Source organism: Rhinopithecus bieti, unplaced genomic scaffold (genome assembly GCF_001698545.2).
Source record: "Rhinopithecus bieti isolate Rb0 unplaced genomic scaffold, ASM169854v2 scaffold_36553, whole genome shotgun sequence".
Lineage (NCBI taxonomy): Eukaryota > Metazoa > Chordata > Mammalia > Primates > Cercopithecidae > Rhinopithecus > Rhinopithecus bieti.
Window position 1 is genome coordinate 682098 of NW_016815774.1, and position 10082 is coordinate 692179.

At 40.7% G+C, this 10082-nt stretch overlaps 1 protein-coding gene across 1 annotated transcript in view; it reads left to right on the forward strand.

Moving 5' to 3' along the window:
• The first annotated feature begins 843 nt into the window (after window positions 1-843).
• The window catches only part of ILRUN (inflammation and lipid regulator with UBA-like and NBR1-like domains), an 86088-nt gene continuing 76849 nt past the window's right edge, over window positions 844-10082 (forward strand). The window contains exon 1 of the mRNA XM_017853579.1: window positions 844-896. Within this exon, the coding sequence (XP_017709068.1) occupies window positions 844-896 (53 nt within the window). The remainder of the gene's footprint in view (window positions 897-10082) is intronic.

Consider the following 10082-nt stretch of genomic DNA (forward strand, 5'->3'; position numbering starts at 1 on the left):
CATAAGTTAACCCATTTTAAATGTATAATTCAGTGATTTTTAGTAAGTTTATCCGTCTGCAACCATCACCCCAATCCAGTTTTAGAACACTTTCATTAATCCAGTAAGATTTTTTTTTTTGTTTACAGTTAATCCATACCCACCCCCCAAGCCTTAGGCAACCATTAATCTTTTTTGTCTCTAAAGATTTGCCTTTTTGGCCAGGCGAGGTGGCTCATGTCTGTAATCCCAGCGCTTTGGGAGGCCGAGGTGGGTGGGTTGCCTGAGTTCAGGGGTTCAAGACCAGGCTGGCCAACATGGTGAAACCCCGTCTCTACTAAAAATACAAAAAATTAGCCAGGCGTGGTGGTGGGTGCCTGTAATCCCAGCTACTCGAGAGGCTGAGGCAGGAGAATCACTTGAACCCAGGACGCAGAGGTTGCAGTGAGCCGAGATTGCGCCATTACACTCCAGCCTGGGCAACAAGAGCGAAAATCCATCTCAAAAAAAAAAAGAGTTGCCTTTTCTCCACATTTTTTTTTTAAGTGGAAATCATATAATGTGTAGTCCTGTATCTGACTTGTTTCTCTTAGCACAGTGTTTATGATGTTCATTTGTGTTTTAGCATATATCAGTATATCATTCATTTTTGCTGAGATGTGGTATGGATATACCACATTTTGTTTACTTATTTATGTTATGTTAATTAGTTTTGTATCTAGGTGTGTTAAGTCTGAAGTCAGATGACTCAGTGGTCAATTTTATGTATGTTTGAATTTATGGTTAATTGTGAGGCCTTCACACACAGTTATTCATGTTATTACACAATTATTACAGGCAGTAATAAAAGTAACAACCACATCGATGGTTCCGGAGACGAATGCACAAGTCGTGTGGTTCTGGAAGTCTTTTGACTGGCAATTGGTGGGAGGGGTGTTTGTCGATGTTTCTCTTGGGCAGAGCCTCCACAACAGCTGCCTTGTCAAAAGAAGGCCTTAGACTGGGCGTGGTGGCTCACGCCTCTAATCCCTGCACTCAGGAGGCCAAGATGGGAGGATCACTTGAGCCCAGGAGTTTGAGACCAGCCTGGGCAATAAAGTGAGACCCTGTCACTACGAAAAAAAAAACAACAAAAAAAAAGCTGGGTGTGATGGTACACATCTTTAGTCCCAGCTACTCTGCAGGCTGAGGCAGGAGGATCACTCGAGCCCAGGAAGTTGAGGCTGCAGTGAGCCATAATCATGCCACTGCCTTCCAGCCTGGGCAACAGAATGAGACTGTCTCATAAAAACAAGACTCATGCCTGTAATCTCAGCACTTTGGGAGGCCGAGACGGGTGGATCACCTGAGGTCAGGAGTTCGAGACCAGCCTGGCCCACATGGTGAAACCCCGCCACTACTAAAAATACAAAAAATTAGCCAGGTGTGGTGGCGGGTGCCTGTAATCCCAGCTACTCGAGAGACTGAGGCAGGAGAATGGCGTAAACCCGGGAGGCGGAGGTTGCAGTGAGCCAAGATTGCGCCATTGCACTCCAGCCTGGCGACAAGAGCGAAACTCCATCTCCAAAAAAAAAAGAAAAAGAAAAAAAAAATTAGCCAGGCATTAATTTTTGAAAATAGTAGCCCTAGCTACTTGGGAGGCTGAGATGAGAGGATTGCTTGAGCCCAGGAGTTCTAGGCTGCAGAGAGCTATAATCCTGCCACTGCACTCCAGGCTGGGCAACAGAGTGAGACTGTCTCCAAAAAAGAATAAAGAAGGTTTCAGAGTTCTCACAGGTAGCCTCTGAAGGCGTCTTGGATAAGGCTGAGTCTTGACTGTTTTTATGATCTTTTGTAGATGGGTCTATTATTATTATTTTAGCCACTTTTTATCAGTTTATTTTAGGTCTTGGGTGGCACCATGTAACAAAAGTAGGTGTTATCTCAGTCTGTTACGCATGTGTTTATCAATTTGAGGGGTGAACATCACTGTGGGCTGAATGTTACTTGATGTGAGAGAGTATTTTGAGACATTAGGATCACAGATCATTATGTCAATTTATAAGTTGATGTACATTTGAATTTTTACTTACTGGCTATATTATGAATAAAACTGCTGTGAACATTTCACTTGTGAGACTGTGTGGACATATTTTTAAATTTCTCTTGGGTAGATACATAGGAAAGGAATTGTTAATTTGTATGGTAAAGTTATGTGTAGCTTTTAAAGAATCTGCTAAACTGTTTTCCAAAGTAATTACCATTCTACATTCTTAGCAGCATTGTATGAGAGTTCTGTCAAGCTTTTATACTTTTTTTTTTCCTGAACCATTTGAGATAACTTGTCAGGATTGTGAGATTTCACCTTTAAGCCCTTCAGCAAATACATCCTGAGAGAACAAGAGCATCATCCTACATGACTACAGTATCATTGTCACCCCAAAGGAGTTTAACATGGAAACAAAAGTTTTATCCAATATATAGCCCAGTTTTAAATTTGTCCCCAGAGTGCCCTTTACAACTTTTCTTTTTTTTTTTTTTTTATTTTTGAGACGGAGTCTCGCTCTGTCGCCCAGGCTGGAGCGCCGTGGCTGGATCTCAGCACACTGCAAGCTCCGCCTCCCGTATTCACTCCATTCTCCTGCCTCCGCCTCCTGAGTAGCTGGGACTACAGGCGCCCGCCACCTCGCCCGGCTAGTTTTTTGTATTTTTTTTTTTTTAGTAGAGACGGGGTTTCACCGTGTTAGCCAGAATGGTCTCGATCTCCTGACCTTGTGATCCGCCCGTCTTGGCCTCCCAAAGTGCTGGGATTACAGGCTTGAGCCACCGCACCCGGCCAACCTTTCTTTTTTTAATTCAGGTTCTTCTCAGGGATCCTATGTTATCTTTGGTTGTCATGTCTCTTTAAACTTCTATCTAGAACAGTTCCTTCGCCTTTTGTGGGTATTCTATGACATTGACATTTTTAGAGTTCATGCCAGTCAGAGTGTCCTATGTTGTTGGTTAGTCGTGATTAGAGTCAGATTATTTTGTTGGAAATAATACATAGATGATGCTGTGTCTTCTGTTGCATCACATCAGGAGGCATATTATGTTAGTTTGTCCTACTATTGACTATGCTAAAATTGAATGTTTGGTTAAGATAGTGTCCACCTGTTTTTCTCCTTAATAATTAATAAGTAATCTGTGGGGATGACTCTCAGACTGGGAATATCCTGTTTTCCCAACAGTCTTCCTCCGCACTGTTTTAGTATCTATTGATAATCCTTGACTGAGTTGATACTGCATAGGTGGTTGCAAAAAGATTATTATCTAATTTTGTTGTTCCATCTTCATTTATTATTTGGCATCCCTCTGTATATATATATATTAATTTTTAAATAGAACATATTAAATTAAAGTTATGAAAGGAATTCATGATGAATAAAGCCAAATTTTGGTCATGTGTTAGTTTAACATTGTGAGCCTAAGTGTATTTGCCTTACCTTCAGCTATATAGGATCCAAAGAAGGGGTATTGAGAAAGATCTCCTTGACCTTTGTAAAGCTTGAACTACTTAAACACCTTCATTATGTTTACATTATTTGGGGATGTGTGCTGCTTTTCTGTCTTTGAGAGACCAATCTTTCTTTAAGGAAGAATCAGAATAAACTATAGATAGATATTGTTTTTTCCTCTCAGTTTTAGTATCTTTTCTTTGTAAACCAGATTGGATAGTTGTTTTTTTTTTTTTCCCATGTATATTTGGATGGCTTTATGATTTTTTGTTGGGGGGGCTGGTAATTTTACTGGTGATAATTATGCAGTGTCAGTGTCATGTAAAGAAGCTATTTTTAAAAGTCCTTTTATTCTGGAGTGCATAAGAAATGCCATAGTTGGATGAGCTGTCTCAAACCTGCTTGGTTGTCATCTGACGAGTTGGTTGCCCAGAACATGAAAACATTAACAGAATACGTGAGATCGTTTGTAAGTATAGCAGGACTTTTACAGGATATATTCTGTAGGCAACCTCTGTCTCCCGGGTTCAAGCGATTCTCTTGCCTCAGCCTCCCGAATAGCTGGGATTACAGGCATGCAGCACCACACCTGGCTAATTTTGTATTTTTAGTAGAGATGGGGTTTCTCCATGTTGGTCAGGCTGGTCTTGAACTTCCGACCTCAAGTGATCCGCCTGCCTCGGCCTCCCAAAGTTCTGGGATTACAGGCATGAGCCACTGCTCCCGGCCAAGTATATGGCTTTTTAAAGGTACCTATGTACCAGAAAGCAGCCAAATATGTCCACAGAGTACTTGGAGATATTGGCTGCAGAATGAGTGGAGTTGGGGGTCAGAGTTTAAATGCCATGTGGCATTGTTTGGCAGAGATGAAACAGAAGATACTTTGAAGCACACTGTCAGGAAATCTCAAAGGCAAGAATTATTAGACAGTTGTGAAGTATTTTAATCAAAGGTGTATGCAAAAGTGTGGCATTTCTTTTTAAAGCCTATGCATTTTTCACTGTATACAGAAACAAGAGGTTGGAATGTTGTTTCATAATTTTGTTTTTTTGGCATTTTTTTCCTTTTTAAAAAATGAAGGCTGGGCGTGGTGGCTCATGCTTGTAATCTCAGCACTTTGGGAAGCTAAGGTTGGAGGATCGCTTGAGGCCAGGAGTTCGAAACCAGCCTGTGAAATGTAATAAGACTCTTTCTCTATTATAATTAAAAAATGTATTTTAAAAAATCAAAAACAGCCAGGCACGGTGGCTCATGCCTGCTATAATCCCAACACTTTGGGAGGCTGAGGTGGGAGGATTACTTGAGGCCCGGTGTTTGAGACCTGTGTGGGCAACATAATGAGACCCCCCGTCTCTCTCCTTCTCTCTCTCTCTCTTTTTTTGAGACAGTGTCTTATCGCCCAGGCTGGAGTGCAGTCGTACAATAACAGCTTGCTGCATTCTTGACCTCTTGGGGTCAGGCCTCCTGAGTAGCTGGGACTACAGGTGTGTGCCACCAAGCCTGGCTAATGTTTTTATTTTTTTGTAGAAAAGGAATCTCCCTGTGTTGCCCCGGCTGGTCTTGAACTCCTGGGCTCCAGTGGTTCTCCTGTCTCAGCCTCCCAGAGTGCTGGGATTATAGGCTTTGAGCTACCATGCCTAGTTTGAGACCCCCATCTCTATCAAAAAAAAAAAAAAAAAAAAAAAAAAGATAATAAAATTAGCCCGATGTTGTGGTGTGCACCTGTACTGCTACTTGGGAGGTTGAGGCAGGACGATTGCCTGAGTCTAGGAGTTCAAACCTGCAGAGCTGTGAGTGTGCCACTGTACTCTCCAGCTTGGGTGACAGCACAAGACCCTGTCTCTCTCAAAAAACAAAACAAAACAAAAAGTTGCAGGTATTTTTTAGAAAATAGCTCTGTGACCATGTTCCCTGTTAGGTAACAAACTTTTGAAAGCCATACTTCATTATAGATTTATCTGATCATTTCGTAACTGCTATTTTAAACCATTTCCTAAAGTTTCATGAGCAACAACAAACCATAGATACTTTGTTTCTAAAGATAGCTCTTTCTCAATCACATTTTGTCATTCTGGGACTTTTTGGGTATCATATATTTTCATGTCTCTCCCGGGCCAGTGTTCCAGCATTTTCAAAAATTTCAGTTAACACTGAACCTAGGGATTGTTTCCCCTTTCGGGAAGTATCCGTAACAGTTAAATTCAGGGGGCAACAAGAATGGGAGTTATTTCTAAATATGTATCTTTGATGGCAAATTGAGTTCTTGGAAGCAGAGTTATTATGAAGGAAATGACTCAGCAAAAAAACAGCACCATTTTGATCCTGGTGCTGTGGCATGCTCCTGTAGTCCTAGCTACTCAGGAAGCTGAGGCAAGAGGAACCCTTGAACCCAGGAATTTGAGACCAGCCTGGGCATCATAACGAGGTCCTGTCTCCAAAAAACCCACAGAACCCCACCATTTTAATTGCAGTCTTTATTCTGCTTTCATGTTCATAGTTTTTTCTTGTTATAATAAACATTTTCAAATATACACTAAGGTAGAATAATACAATGTGTAGCCATTATATTAGTTTTTGGTGCTGTGATACATTACCACAAACTATGTGACTTAAAAACACACACATTTATTATTTTAGCAGTTCTGGAGGTCACAAGTTCAAATGGTCTCCGCACTAAAATCATGGCGTCATCAGCACTCTGTTCCTTTTGAAGAATCTTTTCTTGCCTTTTTCTGCTTCCAGAGGCCACAGGCATTCCTTAGCTCATGGCCCTGTTTCTCCTTCAAAGCTGAGTCCTTCTTACACTGCTATTTCTCGGTTCTCTCGTTAAATTCCCTCTTCCACTCCTAAGGAAGTGATTGCATTGGTTTCATCTGGATAATTCTGGATAATCTCCCTATTTTAAGGTCAGCTGATTAATACTCTTAATTCCTCTTTGCGATATAACTTAACGCATTCATAGGTTCCAGGGACTGGGACATTATTAGGATGACGAAAATGTTCTGAAACATGATATTCTAAACATGGTGATGGTTGTACAATTCTGTAAATTTACTAAAAATCTTTGAATTGTAAAATTGAAATGGGTGGATTTTATGCCACATAAATTATACCTCAGTAAAATTGCTTTTTAAAGAGACCTTGGCTGGATGGGGTGGCTCATGCCTGTATTCCCAGCACTTTTGGAGGCCAAGGCAGGTGGATTGCTTGAGCCCAGGAATTCAAAACCAGTCTGGGCAATGTAGTGAGACCCTGTCTCTCTTTTTTTTTTTTTTTTTTAAGTTTAAAATTTTAAAGACAGAAATTTTAGAAACCTTTAGGTGCTCTCCTTTCATTTTAGATGTAAATCTAGATTTCATTTTCTTTTTTGAGATAGTCTCATTCTGTCACCCAGGCTGGAGTGCAGTGGTATGATAACAGCTCACTGCAGCCTCAACCCCCTGGGCTCAAGTGATCTTTCCCCTTCAGCCTTCTGAGTAGCTGGGACTATAGGCACGTGCCACTATACCCGGATAATTTTTCAATTTTTTTGTAGAGACAGAGTCTCACTTTGTTTCGCAGGCTGGTCTTGAACTCCTGGCATCAAGTACTCCTCTTGCCTCAGTCTCCCAAAGTGCTGGGATTACAGGCATGAGCTGTCATGGTCCTTTAGTGGTAAAATATACTTAACATTTCCCATCTTAACTTTTTTTTTAAGACAAGATCTCACTCTGTCACCCAGGTTGGTATGAAGTGGCATGATTAGGGCTCACTGTAGCCTTGAACTCCCGGCTCAAGGGATCCTCCCATTGCAGCCTCCCAAGTAGCTGTGACTATAGGTGCACACCACCCTGTGTAGTCCCAGCCTGGCTAATTTTTAATTTTCTTTTAAATTTTGTAGAGACGAGTTCTCACTATGTTGCCCAAGCTGAACCAATCTTGGGCGCAAGCAATCCCCCTGCCTTGGCCTCCCAAAGTGCTGGGATTACAGGCGTGAGCCACCGTGCGCAGCCCATCTTACCCATTTTTAAATGTACTATTCTGTAGGGTGTTAAGTGTATTCACATGATTTTGCAACCAATCGTCAGGATTCTTTCATCTTGCAAAACAGAAACTGTACTCATTAAACAGCTACCCACTCTCCATATAAGTATTTGGCCTTTGTGATGGACTTATTTCACATATCATAAAATCCTCAAGGTTCATCCATAATGTTATGTGTTTCAGAATTTTCTTCCTTTTTAAGGCTAAATAATATCCCATTACATATATACACCACATACTGTTTATCTGTTCATTTGTCAGTGGACACTTGGGTTGCTTTCACCATTTGACTGTTATGAATAATGCTGCTCTGAACATGCATATTCTTTCTTAGAACTGCTTTCAGTTCTCTTAGATACCCAGAAGTGGAATTGCTAGATCTGGGTAAGTTTTAACTTAGTGCTCCAGCTTCTCTTCCGTGTCTTTTAATTGGCTTTGTACCTTCCATTCAGACTCTCCCTAGAAACCATTATACCCTTTTGAACTAATTCGGACCTATTATGTTGAAAGTAACAAACTTACTTCAAACTAGATAATGATAAAAGGGTTTATTTAAGGATATTTTTATGTTACACAGAATCCAAACACAGAAATGTGTTTGTGCTTCAGGAACAACTAGACTCAAGGACTTGAAATACCTTAGGTTTCTTTCTCTGTGTGTTTTATCTAGATGTTTGCAGTGGTCTTTTATCTCTGTTGAAGAGAGCCATGACTGTCCACAGCTCTCACATGTGTAGTTATAGACCAGATACTATGAGAGAAACTTTCTCGGTTCCTGTTCCAAATTTCTCAGTACCCCCACCTCCATGAGCCACCGTGCCTGGACCTTACAGAACATTTTAAAGAATTGTAGAGTGTATAGCCTTGTGCCTACCACCTAGATTCCACAATGATTAACATTTTTGCCATATTTGCTTTCTTTACGTAAGATTTTTAAAAAATCATTTGAAAGTTGTAGACATTATATGACCCTTGATCCTTAAATGTTTCTGCATGTGTCTTTTAAAAACAAGGATATTCTCATACATAACTACGTACTATTACCTAATACAATAATAAAACAAAGCCGCCACTTCCTTTCTCTTTTGTGGCAGAGTGCTTATTTTTTATTTTCTACTTGGAAAATGGTATAGCTGCTTAAGACACAAGGACCAGTTCTAAAAAGTAATAAAACTAATGGATCAATAAATAGCCAGGAAAAGAAGAGAGGTGAAACAATTTTAGATGCCATAGGGCTCTACGAAGTGGGTAAAATATTGATGTTAACTTTGTCCCTCCTCTGAATGTGATTTTCCACAAATTCTTTTTACTAGTTGTCTTCACATATTAAAGAGTATCTACGAGTATATTTTTAGGTTGATAGTATTGACAGTTGCCTTTAGCCCAACCCGAATTCCCTATTTGCAGTCGTCTTTCTGTTTCAGTGAAAGTCTTAGTTTCTTTCCAGGCTTTAAAATTCATAGTAGTTTGTAATGTTTGGCCCCTCTTTTTGGTGTTCCATGTTAGATTCCTGTCACATTAATGTTGGAAGGCCCTGGTTAAGAACATCTATTTTGCTGAGCCTTTTTCCGGCCAAATTATCTTTTTGGTCATTCAGAGATAGTAATGTCTGCTTGATTCTTGGTGGGTACATGGCTTTAGTAGCAATATTATTGGCATACCCCAGGTGAGGAAAACCCTTATGGTTCGGGATAACTATCTCTTGAAGCCCTAAGATGCTGTTGTTCATGCCTAATAAGATGGGTTCATTATTCTGTTTCCCATTTTAATTTGTATCCAAATAAGGTTGGTAGTTTTCTTTTTCTCATAAATAATTTGTATTCTTTTGAGTTTCTCACTTGTTCAGAGAATGGAAAAAAAAGGTATCTAGTTTTCTTTTTTTTTTTCCCCTTGAGAATCTGAGCTAATGGCATTCCTTCTCTATTTCTGATTTTATCTATTTTTTTTGACAGGGTCTCACTCTGTTTTCCAGGCTGGAGTAGTGCAATCTCAGCTCACTGCAGCCTCACCCTCCTAGGATCAAGTAATCCTCCCACTTCAGCCCCCTGAGTGGCTGGGACTATAGGTGTATGCAACCATGTCTGGCTGATTTTGTATTTTTTTTGTAGAGATGGGGTTTCGCCATGTTACCTAGGCTTGTCTCGAACTTCTGGGCTAAAGTGATCCACCTGCCTCTACGCCTCCCAAGGTGCTGGGATTATAGGCGTGAGCCACCACACCTGAACTGGTTTTCTTAACTGTTTTCTACTGCCAAATTTTTGAATGATGTTTCTGGCCACATATAAATATATAGGTGGTTTTTCTTCATAAGACTGCCTTATGGGCCAGGCGTGGTGGCTCACACCTGTAATCCCAGCACTTTGGGAGGCTGAAGCGGGTGAATCACCTGAGGTCGGGAGTTTGAGACCGGCCTGACCAACACGAAGAAACCCCGTCTCTACTAAAAATACAAAATTAGCCGAGCGTGGTGGCGCATGGCTGTAATGAGGCAGGAGAATCACTTGAACCTGGGAGATGGAGGTTGCAGCGAGCCGAGATTGCACCACTACACTCCAGCCTGAGAACAGAGCAAGACTCCATTAAAAAAAAAAAAAAAAAAAAAAA